Raw genomic sequence first — 24,511 nt, 5'->3', positions numbered from 1 at the left:
CTGGGGAGCCAGATGTATTCAGTCATTTTTCACTCCCAAACTATAGAGATCCTGCAGTGCTTATACGTCTAAGTCCTCACCCTATCCCTGAATGTTCTCTGCTTTTGGATTGCACCACAAATGCACAAGTGATTTATGGAACACCTACGTTATGTGTCAAGTACTTGGAAAAACACAACACAGCCCCTGCTCTCAAAGGAGACTGCAGCCTGGAGAAGGGAACTAGCACTAAGTAAACAGGAAATGACGATGCACTGTGCAGAGCACTATGACATGCAAAAGTACTACTGGGGCTATGTCTCCAGACTTGAGAGGTCAAGGAAGACTTTCTGAAGAGGAAATTGTCTCTTAGCTGAGCTGAGGACAAACAGGAGGCATTAGGTCAAAGGGGAAGGTGTAGACTATGAGAAAAGGTAGAATGTTCCCATTATTCTCTTTAAATATCCCTGTTTGAATATCACTATTCTGTGTATTGAAGAGTCAGTGTGAAGAATGGAAATAAATTCAATGTAGGCTGTAAGAGGGGCAGAGGTCCAAGGAGGGGGATGAGACAGGCTAGACAGGTTGACAATAGCCAGGTGATAAGGGGCTTTGTCTGTCATGTTGAAGAAGATGGACTTTACCATAAAGGTACAAGAGAGCCACACGAGTCTTACGAAAAGAGGATTTCAATAGGTACCAAGAATGAGCAAGTGAAACTGCAAAACCTCCAATGAGAACTTTTACACAGAGATAGGGGTTTGGGGAAAACAAACCTACAGAATGGAGCACATGATCTTCGGACCACCTGCCTTTACCTGTGGTGTGTCTCAATCTTATCGGGCTGACCCTCCCACCCAAAGGGGAGGAGAGTGAGTGCAACTCCCCAGGACATTTAGGGGGATTTCATTCAACAATTCATGGGATTTGAGGAGGCTGACATGCCGAACCTGGTTTGTAGAGCGCGCGCGCGCACGCGCGCACGCACACACACACACACACACAATGTGTATATATATATATATATATATATATATATATATTGAAATATCACATAGTAGCCCATAAATATGAATAATAATTTTTATGTATCATTTAAAGATAAATTTAAATGAAAACACCATATGGAGGTTTTGCACTGTTTCGTTATCTATACCCATGAGTGTTTTAATATAGTACAAACATTTTCCATGATGTAGTCAGGCAAAATGGTCACTCCAAGATGATTTTGTTCCCTTTTCCGAAGGTCTCATGCATGTTGGGCAAGTGCTCTACCACTGAGCCACGGCCACAATGTGATATTCCAGGGCATTTATCTTCAGAAGTCTTAGACAGGGTCCCACCCATGCCTTTCTCTCAGAGCTGTTTCATCAAATGAGTGAGGAGAGCGAGGCCAAGTAAAGGACAGATTCCCCAAGGCCAGACTCTTCTCTCCATCCAGCTGTCACAGTGCCTAATATCCTTGCCCTGGTTAGATTCTGTTTTTGTCAACTCGACATAAACCTAGACATATCTGGAAAGAGGGAATCTCAACTGAAGAATCGCTTCCGTCAGATTGGTCTGTGGGCAAGGCTGCGAAGCATTTTCTTCATTAGTGACTGGTGTGGGAGAGCCCAGCCCACTGTGAGTGGTAACACCCCTGGGCAGGTGGACCTGGCCTGTTTAAGAAAACAAACTGAGTGTGGCAGGGGGAGCAAGCCAGTAAGCAGCACTCCCCCATGGTCTCTACCAGGTTCCTGCTTGAGTTCCAGCCCTGAGTTTCCTCCAAGATGGACTATAAAGTGTAGATTAAAATACTCCCCCCTTTTTTTGGTTTTTTGAGACAGGGTTTCTCTGTGTAGCTTTGGTGCTGTCCTAGATCTCACTCTGTAAACCAGGCTGACCTTGAATTCACAGAGATCCCCCTGCCTCTGCCTCCTGAGTACTGGGATTAAAGGCGTTTGTCACCACCGCCCAGCTAAACTGTAGGTTAAAATAAACCCTTTCATCATTTTTATACAGAAATAGAAACCCGACTAATACAATCCTCACAACTGATAAGGAGATAGAAGATGGTGGGTAGTAGGTACAGTAACTACAGTTCTAAAACCAGTAGGGCTATTAGAGCCCACAACAGCTAATTACACATTTCAAAGATAGGAAATGAGTTTGAAGGCTTTCAGCACACAGAAATAACAATATTTGATGGGCTGGAGAGATGGCTCAGAGGTTAAGAGCACTGGCTGCTCTTCCAGAGGTCCTGAGTTCAATTCCCAGCAACCACATGGTGGCTCACAACCATCAATAATGAGATCTGGTGCCCTCTTCTGGCACACAGGCATACTGTATACATAATAAATAAATCTTAAAAAAACAATATTTGAGGAAAGAGATGTGGTAATTAGCATGACTTGATCACTGCACATAGTATATATGAGCCAAATTATAATACAATATTCCACAATATGTACAAATATCAAATCAATAAAAGTCTTCCAGGCCTTTATAAAGAGTAAATAAACCTGCTTTAAAACATCCCCCAATTTCAGCCAGGCATGAGGACACAAAAGTATTGCCACAGTTTGAGGCCAGCCTGGGATACACAGTGAGCCAGCCTAAGCTACAGCATGAGAAACTGTTTCAAAAACAAAGAAAGGAATGTAATATGTGTATGTATGTAATATGTATGTATGTGAGTATATATACTATATGGCTCTCAGGAGAACTGTGCTGCTCTTTTAGAAGTCCATTTTATATGATATTTGCTGTAGAATTTCATTCTAGTGACATTCTTGAAATAACAAAATTATATAGATGGAGGACAGATTAGCGAATGGTTGCCAGAGACTTGGGAGAGGGGAACGAAAAGGAAGATGGGATGCAGGAGATGGGTGTGGCTATGAAAAAAACAAGCAAGTGGAGGGAACTTTGTAGTGGTGGAACTATGTGATAAACTTGCATAGAACACACACGTACATATGAAACTGCTGTCATGTGTCAACACTAATGTTCTGGTTTTGATATTGCTTTAGAGTTTACCACTGAGAGAAAAGAAGTGAAAGGAATACTGGGGTCTTCCCATATACATGTTGCAATACTGTGTGGATGGGCACTTTAAAACAGGAAGTCCTTTTAAGTAGATGTATTTCTACTCAACTGTCTATTCTTCTTGTGGTGCTTTTGGTCATTTGTTTCTTGTTTTTTAAGAGTGGAATTTTTTTCCTTTTTATATTTTTTAAATTTCTTAATACATTTATTTATAGGTATTTATTTATTTAGTGGGAGGTACACATGTCATGGAGCATGTGAGGAGGTCAGAGAACAACTTACAGGAGTCACCACGTGGATTCCAGAGATCAAATTCAGGTCCCTAGGCTTGGCAGCAAGTGCCTTTTACCTGCTGGGCCATCTTAATAATGGCCCTTTCCTTTTTTTAATTTTTTCAGATTAGTTTTTAAGTTACCATACCAAGTATCGGGTTTCATTATGAATTACCAACCTACTGTGTGGTGATATTGTGTCCCCCTAATATATTGTGCACCCTAATAAACTTATCTGGGGTCACAGAACAGAACAGCCAGTATATTAAACATAGAGGATAGGCAGTGGTAGCACACGCCTTTAATCTAGCATTCCAGAGGCAGAAATCCCTCTGGATCTCTGTGAGTTCAAGGCCACACTGAAAACAGCCAGGCATGGTGGCACACACCTTTAATCCCAGGAAGTGATGGCAGGAAGCAGAAAGGTATGTAAGGCGTGAGGACCAGAACTGCAGGCTTTTACGTTTTTAGGTTTTTAGCAGCAGTTCAGCTGAGGACTTTCAGTCTGAGGAAACTGGATCTGATGAGGAGTTGTCGAGGTGAGGTTGGCTGTGGCTTGTTATGTCTCTCTGATCTTCCAGCATTCACCCCAATACCTGGCTCCGGGTTTGTTTTTATTAATAAGACCTTTTAAGATTTGTGTTACACTACTGCCCTTATAGAAAATAAGAGGCCCAGTAAGCCATGACATTTGCAAGGCCGTGGTAGTTCTTTGGTTTGTTGATTAGTTTGTTTTGTTTTGTTTGTTTAGTTGGTTGGTTGTTTTTGAGACAGGGCTTTTCTGTGTAGCCCTGGCTGTCCTGAAAATAGCATTGTAGACCAGGCTGGCCTCGAACTCACAGAGACCTGCCTGCCTCTGCCTCCCGAATGCTGGATTTAAAGGCATGCACCACCACTACCCAGCCAAGGCCCTGAGTTTTATCCCTACCGTCACATATAAAAAACCAGGCTATTCTTTTTTAAAAATAAGATTGACTCCAAAGGCTCCCAGCACAACCACAATCAGTGTTCCAGTTAATCTGCTGTACCTGGGATACATACTCACCAGTAGTAAAGAGTGTAGTTTGTGTCGGGGCTTGCGTTCTTTCCAGGGAGCCAGGAACACTTCATATAGCTTAGGTTGTGCCAAATGCACTGGAGCTCAGTAGCGGCAGACTCAGGATCACCTAGAACATTCAGGAAAGAGTCCTTGTCATGGAAAGTAGGTAACAGCTTAATCCCTAATCTCACACCCATTTTATTCAGAGGTCACTCAGGACAGGAAAAATACAAATATGATTGGTTCACAGCTTTCTTTCTCACCACTTTAAACAAAGAAAGCATCTTTTGTATCTCTAAAGGAACCTTATTCTTCTTCTAACTATAGAAATTGGTTAAGTCAAATAATATTTCAACCATATGCCATGACTATAGAATAACTAAATGAATATAAAAACACAAATGGCCCCTATATTTTATCATTTTTAATATTTGTTTTTAATTAAAATATTATTATATCACTTGCCCCTTCCCTTGCCTTCCCTCAACACCCCCATCTCCCCCTTGTTGCCCTCAAATTGATAGCCTCTTTTTCTTTGATTATTATTGTTAAGCTGGCGTATGTGTGCATAAATATATAAATACAACCAGCTAAGTCTGTTTTGGTTGCTTGTGCGTATATGATTTCAGGGCTAACCAGCTGGTGTTGTTTGTCTGCGTATGGGTATGTGCATGTGAGAGTAGGTACCTGCAGAAGTCAGAAGCATCCAGTATCCTGGAGCTGGAGTTAGAGGTGGCTGTGAGCAACCTGACATGGATGCTCAGAACCTAACTAGGGTCCTCTGGAAGAAGCAAGCCTTTTATAAAGACACAATTAACCTACCTTTCTTCTCATCAGTACTGACATCTGGGGAAGTTCTAGGGAAACATAAGCATAACCTAAGCTTGAATAGTTGTTTGTTGTATGCTGTGGTTTTAGGTGTTCTCTTCCTAACTCCCCTCTTTTCTGACATGGTTTTCTAAGTAGCCTAGGATGACCTGGAACTTGTCATGGAGGACAAACTGTAATCTTTCTGCATCATCCCCGAGTACTGGAATTAGAGGTGTGTATCACCAAGATGGCTGTCTCTATCTTTTGGTATTCTTTGATGTGTTACTCTTTGTTATTCTGGCTGGTTTTTAAGAAACTGGCTCAATCTCCTGGGTCCAAACAATTCTTCCTGTCTCAGCCTCCCAAGTAATGTGACTATCAGCACATGCCACCCACACCTGGCCTGAAATCATTCTGATGTGACATGTCACTTGATAAAGAGGTTTCAGTTATCATGTCTCTACATTAATTCAATGCCTAGGTTTAAAATGTCAGCCTTTAACCCTCATGCTCCTTGAAGGAACACTTTACTGAGCCATCATGAACCATTTTATGTCACAATATAATTGCTTTTCAAATTATTAAACTCCTAAAAATACAAATATAGTAGGCTAAGCTGGATTTTTTGTTTTTTTGAGACAGGGTTTCTCTGTGTAGCCCTGGCTGCCCTGGGACTCACTCTGTAGACCAGGCTGGCCTCGAACTCAGAGATCCATCTGCCTCTGCCTCCCAAGTGCTGGGATTAAAGGCGAGCGCCACCACTGCCATGCATTGCCAAAACCATTTAAATCATGATCTCAGTTACCTGGAAGTCCTAAATTTTAGACCTTTAAAAGCAGTGCCTCATGGGTATTTTTGATTACCACAAATCAGAGAGTGGCTTAAACAACCATCCATGTACTTCTAAGGTTTGGAAGCTGGAGATGAGACCTGGACCTGCCTAACAAAGGACCAGGATAATATGAAAAGACAGAATGTGCAAAGTATTTATTGTAACCCTCTCAGTGACTGTAGGAGGTAGGTGCTCCCATCTTATAGATGAGGAATACAGATGGGGGCAGTAATCTAGCCAAGGTCACACAAATAGTAGTGGGCAGAGCTGGGATTTAAATGTCAGTAGCTGGTGTCTGGTAGCCTTTCTTTTAATTAATACAGGCTCCTCCCTGTACATAATATAAGAGGCAGAAGGACTGTGGGGACAATGATCCTCACCACCCAAGAGCTTTTCCTTTGACTAGGCATGTAGTAAAGCTGGGCCAGCATACTTATTCCCCTTTAGCACGTCCCCCATATATATTCTGCATAGCAAACTGATTTCCATATGCCATGGAAGAGACAGTTCTATAGCCTCCCTAAAAGCGCTGAGCCTGAGGACCTACAGGAAGTCACTCCATCCTCTTCTACACTGTGGAACACATCAAGATAACAATGAATGCCTTACTTACTTTAGATAAATTGTAAAGCACATTTTAGGGAGGAAGAGACTGTGTGAGTGTGTGTGTGTATGTGTGTGTGTGTTCATTTTTCAAATTATAAAAGAAAGCACTCTAACTATGTAGACATGATTATCATTAAAACTGTCTGAGCTACTCGAAGCAGCGACGCCCTCAAACTTAGCAGCATCTAATACAGGGCCTGACACTTATTTGATTAAGCAAAACTTTGAGAATGAAATGAGCCCATCCACCATGAATGTGAGCACACTGAGCAATGGGGTACACTCTGAAATTTTTGTCTGTTACCTTCAGGGGGTGAGATGCACTTTGTCGTCAAAGCACTAGGCTTCTCACTCTCATTGGCACTGCATTGGGATGCCACTTGCAGACAGATCTTTTCATTTAGTGGTACTTCCTCAGAACGATGGGTTTTGGGAGCAATTTTCTGAGATGAGAAAGTTTTTTTTTTTAAAAAAAAGGTAACTTCTACAGCAAACACACAAAAACGACACTTAAATAACAAAGTCTTAGCAGACCCAAGTGTATAAGAAAAATAATAAGTTCTTAAATGAAGTGAGCGGGTGAGTGGTTGTCAAAGAGTTCTTCTGCTCTTCTGCCATGCCTGTAGACACAATAGATGGAGGCCAGGAATGATAACTGACATCCTATAATGAACAGGTTAGCCCACCCTTCTCCCACAATAAATAATAAGCCTGCAGCAGGCACTGAAAAACTCTAGATAAAGAAATCCCCACATTTAAAAGTACAACTATCATACAATTTACTTGGAAGTCTACCATGCTAGCCAGCATCAACTCTCCGAAAGAAAACTGAAAGGAAGCAATTAACAAAATTCCATCAAGATCAAGGTTTAAATTTCCAGTCATTGTGGTGACCTCTGGGGACTGAGGGCCAAAAAGACACTTTTCATTAAACACTCTTTTGTGGTGTCTGGGCAAGTTTCTAGTGTTGCTATAAGGATTGAACACAAATAAGGATAAAAAAGCTTTGTGGAACCACAGAGGCCCCAGACACTGTAGAAATCTAAGACTAAATCACAAATCTGCTTATTATGACTTAGAACAACGATATTAAAGGGCTCTCTAAGAAATTAACATTTCCAGAAGTGAGAGGAATAAGAATGAAGCTTATTTTAATCAGAATTCCAAAGACAGCACTTCCTGTTTTGCAATAGTTTCTGACTCAAGTTTCCCATAGTATTTCCTTTCATAATTTCCTGGTAGCCATGAAGAGGGGGGAAATGGTCACGTCTCTTAATCTACCACCCCAAGTAGCTATTGTGACATTTTGCATGCCTGCTGCTGGCTGGGCATGGGGGAAACTCTAGTCGCCTCTGAAACAAAGACATGAGGATGCTCTCAGGAAGTCACCAACAAATCAATGATGAATATATCAAAAGAAAGATATGCATACAGAGACAGAATAGTTCTTAAGGACAGTTAAGAAAGTGCTCTGGAAAAGTGGGGGCCAGTAGGGCATAAAAAATAGATCTCTTCAAGAAAAATCCTGGCTCAGAGAAAGGAGGTGGTGACTTAACAACTTGGACATGGAGAATCCAGCAAAATTATGGTTATCCTCAGCGGGACCTCCAGCTATTCATAGCCAAGGACATTTTCACAAGGAATTCTTGATTCCTTGCCAAGAAATCTACTTATCATTTGGCTTCCCATATAGGCTCTGCCTACCGGGATGATAACTCCAGTGCTGACAGAAGTCTTCCTGGAATGCTGCATCATTTTAAGATTGTCCCTTTAGAAATGAATGTACGCTGAGGAAGAGAGGTCTCTGATCAAGCCTGTGAAGCTGAAGACCAGCCCTCGAGAGTGTGATAATGGTGGCAGGAAGGCTTCCAATGTAAGTCTCATCAACTTCATTACTTTACCAATTACAAGTTGCTGAATAATCCTTGCTGACCCAAGGATCCTTCCTAATTCTCATCTGGGAGATGCAGTCATTCTCTGAGGACACCAAGGGAAAATGTATTGACAAACATCATAAATTAGGGCTAGGAGTGTAGCTCAGTGGTACAGTACTTATCTCAAAAGTGTGGTACTTGGGTTCAATGATGCTTTTTATTTAAAATAACTTTTTTTAGACATCATAAATTAGGATCATGGCGGGGGAGGGAGATCTCAGTTCTCTCACTATATTAGATACTGTTCCAGCTAGAAAGCTATAAAGAGTTTTATTATGCTGGCATTTTTAAATTAAAAAAAAATACTTCCAAACATGGACTTGAATCTTATCTTCTAGGCATATGAATAATAAAACAAATATTTAAAGATAATAGTTTTACAGTCTCTTTCTATGATGGTGCTTGCCTGTGATTCCAGCACTTGGGATGTACAGGCAGAGGAATCAGGAGCTCAAGGCTAGCCTCTATTACATAATGAGACAGAAACCAGCCTGAGATACAAGAGGACCTGCCTCAAAAAGAAAATCTGCAATTTTGAGATATGTAATATTAAATTGGTATGAATAAAATAGAAAGCCTAAATATTAATGATCATCAAGTGAAACATGCCTTCCTGTATCAGAAAAGAAACTAAATTCCTCCCAGCAGAATCATCGCACTGGTAGCTGCTACAAAGACAGTATTCTCCACCCTCTGGGAATCTGGCCTTCATGTAAAATTTATCCAAGCCCATCTCCCTGACAATGAACGCCCACTTGGCTCCATCACACCTTTCCTGACTAAACAGTTCTTTCCCAGCAGGAAAGGGAGCCAGCCTCAGCTTATGCCTCTGTGCATGCCTAGACTGAAGGGCCTTTGATTTATTCACCCAGCGGGACTTCCCTATCTCTTAGTGATGAAAGATAACCTAAAATGCTTTGCCAGAGCTGCCTTCTACTTGCCAGACTGGAGAGTTAATGGACATGGATAAAACAATGGTAGAGTGATATCAATCGTTTGCTTTAAAAAACAAACCTCTCTGCAGATCTCTCATATCTTGATAAGCCTCTCTGTAAAGGCTGCAAACAACCTACAGACTTGATCTCATTTAGGAAGTTGGAAGCACTGGGCTTCTGCCTAAGCTCCGCCCTGTTCACTAGGCCTAGGAGCTAGGGGCTAGGTACAGGCCTATAGATGATACTGCGCTTGCATCCAAAGGACAGGAAGACGAGCACTGCTCTTGCTACTCATTTGAAGCCTCACCGTGGTAAACTCCAGGAGGTCTAGACAGTATCACCTCCTCAAAATCTGGACAAGTTCAACCCCAAACACCTCTCTCACCATACACAATGAAAGAAGATACAGACTCCCAAAACAATTGAATAGAGGTATCATAAAGAACCTAATTATCCAATCCTGCCATCAAAAATTATTTAAGTTGTCAGCTGACTGACTACTTCTCACAGGCAAGGTTTACATTTTTGCCCTGTTTTTGTCCTCAGGAACCAGGAAATGTAAACCTACCCACCACTAACATCTCATCTTTCCATTTCCCCATGGCATTTACTTTTAAACCAAAAGTTCTTGCATATCTACCTGTATACATGAGTGATGAGATGCTAAATGTGAAAATGCTCCAAAATGGAGGGTCATACAAATACAAGAAGAGAGAGCTACGTACAAGAACATAAGAACAAACTTAGCAATAAGGGAACTGATTACTTATCGCACCAAATACATAAAGATATCTAGTGTTTCCTATCAGAACAGTCAAGTCTAGTCAATTACCACTAATCAGCAAATATTTTCAAATGCTCTATTTTGTCAATAGCTGTTTTGATAGTTCTCCCCAGTGGAAATTTGGGAAGAACTTCAAATAAAATCCCCGCTTTGAAGATGAGAACTTGACTCATGCCTTGCTTTGACTTATAGTGTTTGTTCACTTTACCTCAGCAATGGCGCATGTTGTAGCAAACTTACCTTATCCTGTTTGTCATCAAAATGACTAAGATATCTGAGACTACAATTGGGGTTGGCTCCCTCAGGAGGACTCCATGTCCATATGATTGTGCAGAGGTTTTCGACATAGACACTCAAATTTGTCACAGGTGGCTGAGCTTCTGTTCAAATCAAACATAAGGTGAACATTTATCAATGACAGCCAGACTCTCTAATGGTTCATTTAACCCATTCTCCCACATCCGAGAGGCCAAGGCCAATAACAAGCTGAAATGACAACACCCAACATTTGCGGAGACAGACACGGTTACACTTTACACATATTACTGAAAAAAACTCTTCACAGATGCTTCGGAAATAGGGACTACTCTTGGCTTCATTTTAAAGATTCAGTGACTAGTTGGGTGTGGTAGCTCACATCTGCAACCCTAGCAATTGGGAGCCTGAGGCAAGAGGACTGCACTGAGTTTAAGGCTAGCCTGGGCTACATAGTAAGTTCAAGGCCAACATGAGCTACAGACTGAGGCTGTCTCAAAAAAGAATGAAGGAAAGAAGACAGGAAAAAAAGGCTGTCAAAGGTATCTCAACAGGTAAAGTCACCTGCACACAAGCCTGGTAACCTCAGGTTCAATCTCCAGGGTCTCCGTGGTAGAAGGAGAGAACACACCCTTGGAGGTGTCTTCTGACTCCCACACACATGCAGTGGCATGCATGTGCAAGCAAACACATACACCTACATTTTTAAATTAAAAAAATAATAACAGCAAAAGCAATTGAGGCACAAGGAAGTCAGTCACTGATTGTAACCTGGATAATGTGGCTTTAAAGTCATGTTCTTTTCTGATATCGTTTCTGCTCAGATGGGCCCCAAACTTACTACATAGCTGGCCTTCCACCGTCCATCTTCTACCTCCACCTCTCATTGCTATAGTTACAGGTATGTACTACTGTGGCCCATATCTTTCCTCTCTTTCTAGGGATAGAACATAGGACCTTGAGCACAGGACGTGAGCTACATTCCCAGTTCCCAGGCCATATACTTAATTAAATATAATAAATATAATATATTCTTTCCTTAGTATCCATGGGAGGTCTATTTCAGAACTCCGTGTGAGTAACAAAATTTGCAAAGGCTCCTTGTAGGATTTGCATATAGTCCATGTACATCCTTCCATATACTTTAATGGTCTATAGATCAATGTTATACTGTATTGTTCAGAAAAATAATGACAAGAAAAACTGAACTATAACATGTTCAGCACAGATGTAATATTTTTAGGTTTTTCTTTTCTTTTTGTTAATCTATAGGCAATTGACCAGCAAATATAAAGCCCATGAATAAGAAGCCTATGAACTTTCTTTGTTTGTTTGTTTGTTTGTTTGTTTGTTTGTTTTGAGATAGAATCTCACTCTGTATCCTTGGCTGGCCAGTCTTAACTCACAGAAACCCCCCTGCCTCTCTGCTCCCAGTGCTGAGATTAAAGGCAGGCATTACCATGACGGACTCTTAAATACTAGTATTCCCAAGATTCTTCCCCCAGGATATTGGGGTTCCCCACCCTCAATCCAGACAGTTCACTCAGCTCTTTTGTGCGCTTGCAAACCTCAGTTTCAACTGTGCTCTCTTCAGTTGTACTCGGTGACATGTTCTAGTCCTCGGTGGCTTTTTCTTTGTTTGTTGTTGTTATAGCTTTTCCAAAGAAGCACTGAGAGAGACTTAGCACCCGGATCCCCCCCTGGGAACTGACACTAAGCAGCTGGAGCTGGAGAGGGAAGGGGACATAGAGAAACTGAAACAGTGTCTCAAACTTGCCGAGAACTTCCAAGCCCACACGGGAAGCTGGGTGGGAGTGTAGAGGAATTCTCTGTCCTTCTTTACAGTGCTTCTGCAAACATTGCAAAACCAAGTTTATCAAAGCCATTTTAAAAATCCAGCCAGACCTGCAATCAGTCCTAGCACTGGGGAGGTGGAGGCAGAAGGATCTTGAATTGCCATTAGCCTGCACTGCATATGGAGACTTCCATGTCAAAAACAAGACCAAGGCCAACCACAACAAAAATAACAAACAAAAGCAAAAAATAACCGTTTCGGAGCTAAGGGTATATAGCTCAGTGGTAGAACACTTGCCTATAATTCGCCAAGCTCTAGATTCTAATTCAGCACTTCAAACAATAATAACTGATATTGTTAAAATGATGGTTTAAGTACTATAGCTATAGTGTCTTATCATACTATTACAAAACTCCATCAGTCCCAAACATCAGCCCCATGGGCACTATGTAGTTGAGGTTTTCCTAACAGTCATTTAATACATAGCCACTAACTGGGCAGCGGCCTATAAAAGTCCTTGAATCTTAATATTGCCTCATTCTCCTGACACAACTACTGGTAAGCTCTTCCCAGGGCCCAATTTGGGGAGGCTTCAGCCCTGAGCATGCCAAGGCCTTTAGAAGCAGGGAATTCCTAGCCCAATGTCTTACACTGAACTAGTAGCTGGCTTTGGTAGATCATAGCTATAATTCCAGCACTCAGAAAACTGAGGCAGGGGGATCACTGTTGAGTTGGAGGTCAGTCCGAGCTCTATGGTAAGTTCCATCAATTAGGATTTTAGAGACCACAATCTAGTTTAGGATTATCTCCCTTACTGTGCACTTTCCAGAAACAAATTTTAGCAGAAACATGAATCCCTGGCTTATCAGTTCCTGACACTCTAACTATCCAGTTACCTCCCCCACAAAAATTAAAGCCCTGATAACAAAAAACAACAAAACTATTGCTTATTGTTACTTCTGTTGGATTCTAATATTTAAGATAATTTAAGACGTTTAAACACCCCACCGGTTTTTGCTGCTTTTTCGTTTTTTTTTTGAGATAGTGTCTCATTCTAACTCAGGCGCCTTGAATTCACTATGTAGCCCAGGCTGACCTAAAACTCACATCAACCCTTCTACCTTAGCTTCTTATTTATACTTGAAATCAATCAAAAGTCTTCCCTCGTTCTAATCTCACCAAATAAGATTCAATTTTCCCATCTGTTTGGAAATGCTATTTAGCCAAATCTAACTGGTTTGCACTGTAAGCTACTTGGGGCTATCAGATGTCTTTCCTTTTTGTTTTGTTTTTTCCCTAGTGGCTGCTTCATAACTGTTGAGATTTTTCTACCTCCTATACTTTAAAAACTATATGTGGATGCTGGTGGTGGTGGAGGAGTTACAGGATAGGAAACATCCCATCTAGACGAAAACTGTACTGAATCTGATAAACTATAATCCCAGCACTCAGACAGCTAAGGCAAGAAAACTGCCATGATTTTGAGGCCACCCTGGGCTACATTGTGAATTCCAGGCCAGTCTGGGCTAACAGCTAGATCCTGTCTAATGCATATGCGGGCCCCCCCCACACACACACACCATCATGTCGACAGCATGCTGAATGGCAGATTCCAGGCACTATGAAGACAGCCTGACTAGGCATGTGGCTCATGCACATCATCTCAGCACTTGGGGGGTGAGGGATGGGAATTATCACAAATTCAAGGCCAGCCTGGATTACAGAATTAATCTTTTTCAGAAAGAAAGAAGGGAAAAAAGGAGGAAGGGAGGAAAGGAGGGAGGGAGGGAAGGAAGGAAAAGGGAAAGGAAAAGAAAATGTGTTTGGTATGACTATTTAGAAACCCTAGATGTAACTGAAAGTTTTGCAATTTCCAGATAAAGGAATGAACCAGGAAAACTGCAGTGAGTTTCAATCAAGTTTTGGTCAGTGTTAACCTTTCACACAGCAATGGTTACTGAAAGTTGACCCTGGGCAGGCAAATGTGAATGTGTTCCTGGGACAGCCGACAGAAAGCTTGTCAGAGTAGGCAAAGAGAACACTGCCCTCCAAATATCTGAGACCTGTATTCTGATCACTGGTTGCTACTTCAGACGAAAGAGGCAAAGACACAAAAGCCATGGCCAAGTTGTTGCAACTCCTTCCTCTTCTAGCAACAGTGGCTTTCAGGAAATTTACATTGGTACTTGATTTTCTTCCTCATTTTCCTCTTTTTTTTTTCCTTTGTGGAAGCTAGACATTAAAGAGTCAAGACATTTAAAAATAGCTGCATACATGAGGAAGATTAAAGAGAAAGCTTCCAAAAGACCCAAGAAAACCTCAGAGACAGCCTCAATAATAAAAATAAACACACCGAGATGATCAAAACAGAAATCCCCGAGCGAATACGAGGAAAGAGTGTCCTCAGGACACAAGAGGGCGGCTGCACATATGAAGTCACAGTGGTTAGGACAGCATACACAAGTCCCAAGCAAGCTCATGCACAAGCCCAAGCAAGCTCACACTAGACCAAATCGAAGGATGGAGAGTGCAGGTGGACACGAAGTCCCGCCCCTAGCTGGGGAGCTATTGGTGAGCTATTGAATGCACAGGGACAAGTCGGTGGTCTTTAAGAGTGTTGTCCTGGTGTGTTGATCACACTCTACTGGAAGGCCACACACCCATGAATATATGAGCAGCAGAAATTGGACTTGATGGGTGGAAAAAAGACACAAAGTTAGACGGTTAGAGAAGGGGGTATGGATCTAGAGGGAGTTGGGGGGAGAAGTGCAGATGATCAAAACTCATTGTACGAAATTCTCAAAGCACTAATAAAAAGGTGGGGGACAGAAAAACCCTGGAGCTTGGAAATAATTTGCTTTCTGTGATTACTACATTACTTTATTCAAGTAATCTATTTTTGATAAAAGCCAATCACAATTCAAAAAAAGAAATAGTAAAGTATGAGTATTCTTTTCTGTTTTGGCAGTGCTGAGGACGAAACCCAGAGCCTTGTGTATGCTAGGCAAGTGTGCTATCACTAAGCAACATCCCAGCAAGTCTGAGTCAGTCAAAGGAAAAACAATCAGGATAAACTGTCCCTGAAAAGGGAAAGTGTGCGAGACAAAAACTATAAGACAAAATGTCTTAAAGATGCTTAAAAAACTAAAGAGAGATAAACAAAACAGAAACAGCAACAACCTAAAAAGAAACTAAAACCAAATTCTGGAGATGTAAAATAAAATAACTGAGCCAGGCACAGTGGTTCTCACCTGAAATTCTGGGGTGCAAAAGGCAGAGGCTGGAAATCAGGAGGAATTTGAGGTAGCCTGGGTTACAGTGGGGACTAGGACAGCCAGAGCTACATGAGTGAGAGCTCATGTCCAAAAACCAAAAGATAAAACCCAAGTAAACAACTGAAATGAGGTATTTAAAAACAGATTGGATCAGCAAATGAAATAATCAGCAAACTCGAATATAACACAATGAAAATTACTGAGTCTGAATAACAGAAAGATAAGGCTAAAGAAACATGGATTTTCAGCTTAGAACTCGTAGATTTGTGTGTTTGGAGCGTCTGCAGAGACCAGGATCCAGAAAGGACCTATGATACAGTATAGGGGAAGAGTTCCTAAGGTGGGAGGGGAGTGTAGAACATACGTGGTACGAAAGTAAGTTGGGCAAGAGAATAGTGGGCATTAAAGGCTTAAGCAGAGATGGGAGTGAAAAGGGAAGAACTAATAAAAACTTGAGATGTATGAAAAACACTACTAAAACCTACTATTTCATAAGCATATATATATATTCTACATATATAAACTTTTTTAAAGGAGGAGGGCTGGCATAAGGACTCAGCAAGTTAAGCTACTTGCTGTCAAGCCCGACAACCTAAGTTCAAACCCCAGAACCCACATGGTGGATGGAGAGAACTGACTCTTGCAAGTTATCCTTTGACTTCCCACACATGCTGAACGGCATGCTTGTCCCCTCTCACAAGAAATAAATACAATAATAAGATTTTAAAAGCAGTCTGAACAGAGGTACTCTGGACAAGGCTCCTCTCAGAAGACATGGGTTATTAAATGAAATCTCAGTGCCATCTGTGTGATACCTCCCTATGAGTTATTGATCAAGGAAGCCTTGGAACCCCCAACCACCAAATAACCCAAGATACCACCATTGCTTTTCATTTCCTACTGGAGATAGATGGTAAGACACAACATATTTTGGTTGCAGCACACAGAGAAAACGAGATGGAACTGATTTGGATACTTCCTCTGTGATGATAGCCAGTTTTCAAAGAGCTGAAAGGTGTTATGGAGGTTGCTGGAGGAGAAAATTCATTAACCAACTTACACAGCACTGGACTCTGCATGCTGTGGTACCAACCTGTCAGGTAAGACGTTCCCCCTGGTGCAATAATAGCATGACCATTATTGGGGAAACCAACCCTTCTCTGATGGGATTTGAGGCCTGCTCCATGGGAGGGAATTCAGACCTAATACTGTAAAACTGGTCAAAATGTTTTGCTAGACATTTTGTAGAACTGCTTTCTACATATTTATATTTATACCTGTAGATTAGTCCTGCTCTCCATCTGTTTTCATAGATGCTTCCTTTTGCAGCAGTCCACAGTCAACACAGAAGACTCATCATTTGTCCAAGTGCTGAGAATGAGTGTTAAGTGTTCAGCCCTAAATGAGACATCCATATCAAAGCCTCTCCAGTTTCAGGGAACAAGGGGCAAGGGATGGAAAGAATGTAAAAGATGGAGGATGGGGAAGAGCTGTAAAACACTTGTAGACATAGCACAGGCACAACACTCAGGAACTCACTGTACCTATGGTGGCCTGTAGGGAGCAGAGAAAGCCCTGAGTATGTGACATCCTGAGTGAATGTATGTTGTTGACGTGGGCACAGTCACGTCAAGGACCCTAGCCTCAGACCCAGAGAGAAATGGCAAAGCCTTCCCTTGTGATCCATGTGTAGAAGTTGACAGGGTGTACAGAAAATATGCACCATAGCTTTCTCCTGCCAGATATTTACAGCCTGAAGACTGCTCCCTACAGAGACTGCTCCTGCTGAGATCAGCTAAACCTGTCTCCTTGATCCAGTTGCATACTATAAACCCTGCCTCCTTGGTTATCTATATATAATAACCCCACCTCCTTTTTAATCTGCATGTAATAACTCTGCCTACTTCTTCAGATGTGTGCAGCAACTCCACCTTCAATTCAACTCCTAGTCAATTCAATGCAATAAAATAAACAGCTTCTGGGGTACTGTGGCTTCTTCATTAGAGAGCCCAGACCACCGATTCCTAGCTGTCTGTCCACGTGTCTGTCTGTCTTTTCTTCACTCCCTCGAAGCCCCAGTCAGGTCTGTCCCTGGCTAGGGCTGCACACAGAAGTTACCTGCACAATATCAAGCCTGTCAATATTTCCAACATGGGTGGTAGAGGGGCTCATGGGGCTCCACCCCTTGGCCACTGGCGGCTGCTAGTGGAGGGAGAGCCATTTTTCTTTAGCAGTATGGCTCCTGGTAGGTTGCTCATGTTGCTGCAGGCAACTCTAACAGGACTTAGCTGGGTTTTTTTAAGACTAAAGAAGAATAAACAGACCCTCAGGAACCTGTGGGACACCATCACTGGACTAGTAGCTGCATTGGGGGATGGGTTAAAGGAGGACAGAAAAGGGAAGAAAGAAATTTAAGAAATAACAAGGGGCTGGGGCAATGGCTCAGACAGCAAGAGAAGCATGATTGCAGTCCTGGCACTGAGTAAGTGGAGACAAGCAGATCCCCAGGGCTCACTGCTCAGCCAGCCTAGCCTACTTGGCAAGCTACAGGCAAGTAAGAGACCCACAAAAAGAAATGGACAGTACCCGAGGACCAACTCCCTCTGAGTAAAGACCAAGTAAAGGAGCAGGGGGGGTGTAGGGAAGGGAGATGGAAGGGGAAAGAGAAGGAGGACACCAGGCCTGGTGCACACCTGTAATCCCAGCACCTGGGAAGTAGAAGCAGTTAGATCAGGAGTTCAAGGTTCCTCAGTTCAAGTTCCTCAGCTATGTTACATAGAACATTCGAAACCAGCCTGAGCTATATAAGACTCTGTCCGAAAACCAACTCAAGCAAACAAAGAATAACTGAAAACTCCCCAAATTTATGAAAGATGGGATTACAAACATCCAGACACAACCTAACTTTACAACTTACAGAACCATGAAAAGAACAGGACAGATGCAAAGTTAGAAAAATCCAGGAGATCGTGAAGATTAGCGTAGAGATAAATGAAATAAGAAGCAGAAAAGCAAAGCGGTATCATAAAAAACAAAGGGCTTCTTCAAAAGGCAACACAATTTCCAAATCTTTATGTAGGTAAAGAAAAGACGCAGTTACTAAAATCAGAAATGAAAACGAGTATATTACTACTGATTGTCAGACACAAAACAGGATTATAAGAAAGAAGTATGAGCAACTCAACACTAAGAAATTTGATGCTTTAGATGAAAGGCACAAGTTCCTGGAAACACAAAACTTACTGAAACTAAATCACAAAGACACATATAATCTAAATAGACCTGTAAGCAATAAGGATATTAAATCAGTAATCAAATTTATCTCCTGACCAAAAAAAAAAATCCACACTTGATGGCTTTATGGGCAAATTGTACCAAGTATCTAAAAAGCCAATACTATACATTTCCATTTTCAAAGACCTATGAGGCCTGCAGTACCTGTTGCTAAATCCTAACAGACAAGTAATCCTCAATAAAATGCTGACACAGTGACTTCAGTAACATACCAAAAGGCTTGTACACCATGACCAAGTGGGATTTATTCCTGGAAGGATGACTCAACACAGGAAAATTAATCAATGTAATAGACCACATTAACACAATGAAAGGGAAAAGAAATATGACATTATCCCAATCGATGCAGGAAAAAAAAAAAAAACACCTGACAGACTCAGCAACCAGAGCTAGGGGTGCAGCTCGTACCAGGCGCTGGGTTCAATACTCAGCAGGCATTGCTACCCAAACAAACGCCTTTTCATAATAATAATAAAAAAAATTTGGGCATGGTGGCACATGCCCACAATCTTATCTCCTCGGGAGACTAAGACAGCAGGCCTGAATGTTAGAGACCGGGTTGGGTTACATGGCAAATTTCAGGCTAGCCTGGGAAACTTACCAAGATGCTGTCTCAAAATTTTTTAAAAATCAAATAGGTTGGCAATATGGTAATAGAAGATTTACTTTATATATGCAAGACCCCGGGTACAATCCCTAGCTTTGAAAGAGGATACTGCTGTGAAAGCATGATTCTTATAAAAGGGAAAAATGCATTTCATTACCTAACTGACTAAACACCATGCTGAAGCATGCTCAGAGAACCTAGAACACAAAGGCTGTTTTCAGGATTCCTACGGTTCCTGAGGCCTACGGCTCAGCCCATAGCTCTCTAAAAGCTAAAATGTAATCTCCAGATAGTAAGCACATAATGACACATGTGAATTTTGTAATACATATTGTAAGGCATATACACTCCCTCTTCCTCCTCAGCTTGCTCACCCATAGCATAAGGATGAAAATCATAACCTAAACATAACCTGTTGCAAAGGGTGACTATAAGTATTAAACAAGTTAAGATAGGTAATGTGTCACACCTGCAATCCCAGCACTCAAGAGGCTGGGGGAGGAAGGCTGCGAAGAGCTTGGAGCCAAGCTGGGCTAAATAACAAATACCAGACCAATGGGGGCTATGTAATCAGACTTTGTCTCAAAAAAAAAAAATAGGTAAAGTGCTACAACAGTTTCTGCCCAGAGCAAGTATTATAGAACTGTTAACTAGCTGCTTTCTTAAGAGATAAAATGGACAGTTGCATTAGTTTTCTGTGAAAATGTGTACCTATAGGCTCTGAGGCGTAACACATACTGCTTCTGCCTTCCTTTGACATCGACTCTCAACCATTTACTGGGAGATGATCACTACCTTTAGACGGGGGAGTGTAGAAGAGGTCAAGATCCAAGTAACTCTTTTAGCTAAACCCCAAATGCGTCTGTTTATCGCCTATCCCCACATTCTGTGTGAATTAGGAGGTAACGCCATCAGTAATCATTTTACAGTAAAGTGCTTCGTTTAACTGATTGCTTTTGCTTTCTCCTGTTCAATCTCAAGAGTTGGCAGAGGCATGCAGATTTCGGGAAAAGTGAAGGAAATCCTAAGAGTCATACGTGAGTCATCTGTCTTTTTTCTTCACATGCAGTCATCAACTCCTGCCTTTTTTTTTTTTGCTACATCTTTCGTAATCATCCCCAACCACACCAATATGCTCTCCTAAACACTATAAGGTAGGAAGACACCAGTAAGTCATGATCCTACATAGGAGGTGTATATATACTGTGCATGTTTCTAATAGAGACTGGCATCTACCATCTTCCATTCCACTAAGCTTCACACTCCAATGGCTCCCTCTACCCAGACAAGTCTCCTTGCTTGCTTTTCTTCAGACTGTGCCCTGATCAAGATGTTTAAGAGCAAATAGAGCCGTTTTGCACAGATTGACTTTACCGGTATCTCTTCTGACCAAGCTAGGCTCTTGACTGGCCACTTCCTCTTCGCTGCTCCTGCTTAATCTCCACTACACAGTTTCTCCATTCAAGGTCTACCCTTTCTGAAGCTCTAGCTCAAGTTTTTCCTATTCTGTGAAACTGAATGCCTATTGTTTGGACTACATGTTCCAGCCATTATGAAGCCAGTCTTCAATATATGATTAGTCTACATATATTTTCATGGATCCCAACTAGTCCCCATTCTGGTACCCTGGGAGGTACCTAACTAGCTCTTCTGCATGCCAAGACTCCCTCTTACTTCTTTTGAAAGAGGCACGGAATACTGAGTGGTTAAGGATAGCCCGTGGGATCAGGTTGCTAGGATTGGAAGCCTAGCTCCTCGACTTTATTTAGGTAAGAATCTCAGCCTTAGTATGCCTCAGCTTCCTTGTACACAAAAGTGCCCCCCCCAATAATAACACCTGAAGTTTAGGCTGCTTGTAAAGGTTAAATGAAATAGAAATTAAACTTAAAATTGGGGATGGTGGCACACACCTACAGTCTGAGCATGGAGGAGGCTGAAACAGGAGAATTGCAGGGAGTTCATTCGAGGCTAGCCTGGGCTACAGAGCAAAACTTCAATTATGTGTCAAACTACAAGTCAGTCTCTAGTATACTATTCTCTCTGTAGTGACTAGTGTGTATATATTTTCATGGATCCCAACTAGTCCTATACTGGTACCCTGGGAGGTACCTATCTAGCGCTTGCTGCATGCCAGGAGTTCAAGACTGGTTGTTATTAAAACCATGCCACAATGTGGGCTATGGAGCTAAACAGACTGAACTAAACTAGTAACTAAATTGTAACCTCCTACCCTGCTGTGTTTCTCTCCATAGTACTTTAGTAGTATTGGACATACCATATTTTACTTAACACAAAGAAACACACAGCTTCTGCCAATAGTATAAACTAGCTTCATGGGACAGAGACTTGTCAAAATACAACTTTAAATAAAAAGAAGTGAAGCACTTAGAAAACTGCTGGGCAGAGAGTAGACATGGAAATGCCAGCTGTTATTAAGCAAAGCCACGATTCAGCTGCTGCGCTAAACAGACTGAACTAAACGAGTAACCTAATCGGTTTTTAAATATTCAGCAGGATTAAAATGAGAAAAGCACTTAAGATGTACGGCATTCTCAACACCCAAACACAGAAATTACAATTAGAACAGTGGTTTAAAACATATACAGCGCAATCACTTCATTTCATCCATGAGAAAACTGTCACGGATGGAGGGGATAATGACTAACCTTGAGTCTCACAGCCAGTCAATGTCAGTCATTAAAAACTTCAATTGAACCTCCGAGTAACTAGAGATGGCAAATGCTTTCTACCCCACAAACACAATTCTCTCGATATTTCTAAAAGGAGAAAAGTTTCTGTAGTCTAAGGTACCAACAAACTATTATGACAAAAATAAGTCGATAGGTTGAGGGATGACGGTCTCGTCTAGAGGACCAGCTGTTGTTTCAGGTGTGTGTGGGAAGGGACCTGTAGGAGGGAGGGTGTTGGGATGACACCGTGAAAATCAGGACACTAAAGAGACAGGTGACCTTAGGTAAGTCTGTGGACTTCAGTTTTCCTATATACCTACAGAAACCTGCTGTCTTCGGCTGAAGTAGAGATACTTCACGGACAAAGATTATTCTGTACCCTCGAAGATTCTAAGTCAACCGACCTTCAGAGCCTGGCTCAACATAAAACAAGCCAGGCCAACACTTGAATAATTATCAAGGGTTGGAGGTGTGACTCAGCCCTAGAGCACTTACCTAGCTTGCATGAAGCCCCAGCTACCCTCTCCAGGAACCCAGGAAAAACAGGCAATTATAGACAGACAAACTTAAGTGGACCTCAAGCCTCACTCAAATGCCAATCTTTCAGGGAAGTCTTTCTACTCCGTGCCATTTACAACTCCCTACCCTGCCGTGTTTCTCTCCATAGTACTTTAGTAGTATCTGACATACCATATTTTACTTAACACACCGAAACACACACCCTCTATCAATGATGTAACTAGCTTCATAGCTCGGGGACTTGATCCATTTTGCTCACTGTGACATCCTCAGCCCCTAGAAACACTGCCTGTCACAGATACTACATATATTTTGTTGACAGAGCATGGGAGTTTCCTAATTAACAACATTTCAGCTTTCGTTTCAAAGCACAGTACACTTGGTAAACATTCGTTAAGCAAATTGGTTTTTGTGTGTGTGAATGCGATAATAAAACCTATTTTAAAAGTCCCAGATCTCCATGCTTGCCAGGCCCAGTCCATGAGGAAATCATTCACCTTCGATTTTCACAGCAGCTCTGCAAAGTTCATTAGTTAAAAGTTGCTCACAAGCACAAGGGCAATGGAGCAACTTCCCAAACACTGTATACAACTTTTCCATAAATTTAAGATTTCCCCCCACAATATACGGTTTATTAAAGATGGGAGGCATCAGATGCTGGTCAGGTCTTCTCAAAGGATTTCTTAATGCCAGAACAGGTCTTGACCCTTTTGTCCTTTTGCTACTAGGACTAAGATCTATCTTTAGAGGCTCCCTTTAACTTCCATCGCCAAAGCCACACTTTCAAACTGAGCATCTGTGAGGCTCTGGGCAAGGAGCCCTGGGAAGTTCCCAGCTCACCAGGACTTGGTCGCCACCCCTGGGTCCCTCATCCCTTCACAGGCAAAGCCACTTGTTTGGGTCATTTCGGCAAAATTAGGTTCCCTTCAGTCCCCTTCCTCCAGATGCCAGCCTCCTTGGCTCTTCCCTAGTGTTCAAGGGAAGTGAGATGGCTAGTCGGACTCCCCAGCCACCGCGCCTGGGAAACCCCCAGCTCCCAAGTCCCCCAAACCCAGCAGGATCCGGGAGACCCAGCACCGGAGGCGAAGACTGGCGGCCGATCATAGGGCGTCAGAGTGGCAACCACCGCACACTCTGGCCGCGACAATCTACCCCCAACCCCAACCCCGGCAACCTCAAGGCACCCTGCCCGCCGGTCCACGTCCCTGCCAGCCACGTCCTCCGGGTGGCTGTCACCAACCTGGGGGCACACTCACCTGTGGCCACGGCTCCTGGGCTCACGGTGGCACACAGCAGCAGCGCCCACAGCCCACACAGCCGCGCTGGCCGCGCCATGCAGCCCCTCGGCTCGGAGCGCGGCCGGGCTGGAGCCGCCGCAGTCTCCGCCTCCTCGCTTCTCGCTCCCACTTCCCGGCCGAGGCGCGCTGGAGGCCAGAGCCGGCGCAGACGGGAAGGGCGGCCCCGCCCACGGCCGCAGGTAATCCGAGCGCGCGGGGGCGCCAGGGCGCGGGCGGTGGACGGGGCGGGGCGGGGCACGCGGCTCCCGGGCTCCCACCGGGTGACACCTGGCCTCCGTCCGCGCCACCACCTGTCACCGCTCCAGAGGACTCCTGACTAGGACCCAAGGCGACTTCCTCTGGAGCTTTGTGGCAAGGCTCCAGCCACTGGCCTCTCTCCACTCCCACTTCGATTAGGTTGCGTGGTTGTCCCAGGTGCCAAAGGCTGCGCCCTGCTAGGCACTAGGGCAGGGTCATGTAGGAAAGAACCTTGGCCTGGGAGTCTGGAAACCTGGCTTCCAGCCTTAGGTCTCTGAGCCCTTCTTTCCTAAGCTCTGACTCCTACATTAGTAATACCTTAT

General features: G+C 42.8%; 1 protein-coding gene across 1 annotated transcript in view; it reads right to left on the bottom strand.

Annotated features, from left to right (window-relative positions):
* The window catches only part of Il13ra1 (interleukin 13 receptor subunit alpha 1), a 62,753-nt gene extending 38,727 nt beyond the window's left edge, over positions 1-24,026 (bottom strand). Inside the window, exons 1-4 of the mRNA XM_059250397.1 lie at positions 23,910-24,026; positions 10,459-10,598; positions 6,870-7,008; positions 4,324-4,444 (exon numbers count right to left, since the gene is read on the bottom strand). Of these exons, the coding sequence (XP_059106380.1) occupies positions 4,324-4,444; positions 6,870-7,008; positions 10,459-10,598; positions 23,910-23,988 (479 nt within the window). The 5' untranslated portion in view covers positions 23,989-24,026. The remainder of the gene's footprint in view (positions 1-4,323; positions 4,445-6,869; positions 7,009-10,458; positions 10,599-23,909) is intronic.
* Between the last annotated feature and the right edge of the window lie 485 nt (positions 24,027-24,511).

Source organism: Peromyscus eremicus, chromosome X (assembly GCF_949786415.1).
Source record: "Peromyscus eremicus chromosome X, PerEre_H2_v1, whole genome shotgun sequence".
NCBI lineage: Eukaryota > Metazoa > Chordata > Mammalia > Rodentia > Cricetidae > Peromyscus > Peromyscus eremicus.
This window is presented reverse-complemented; position numbering and strand designations above follow the sequence as displayed.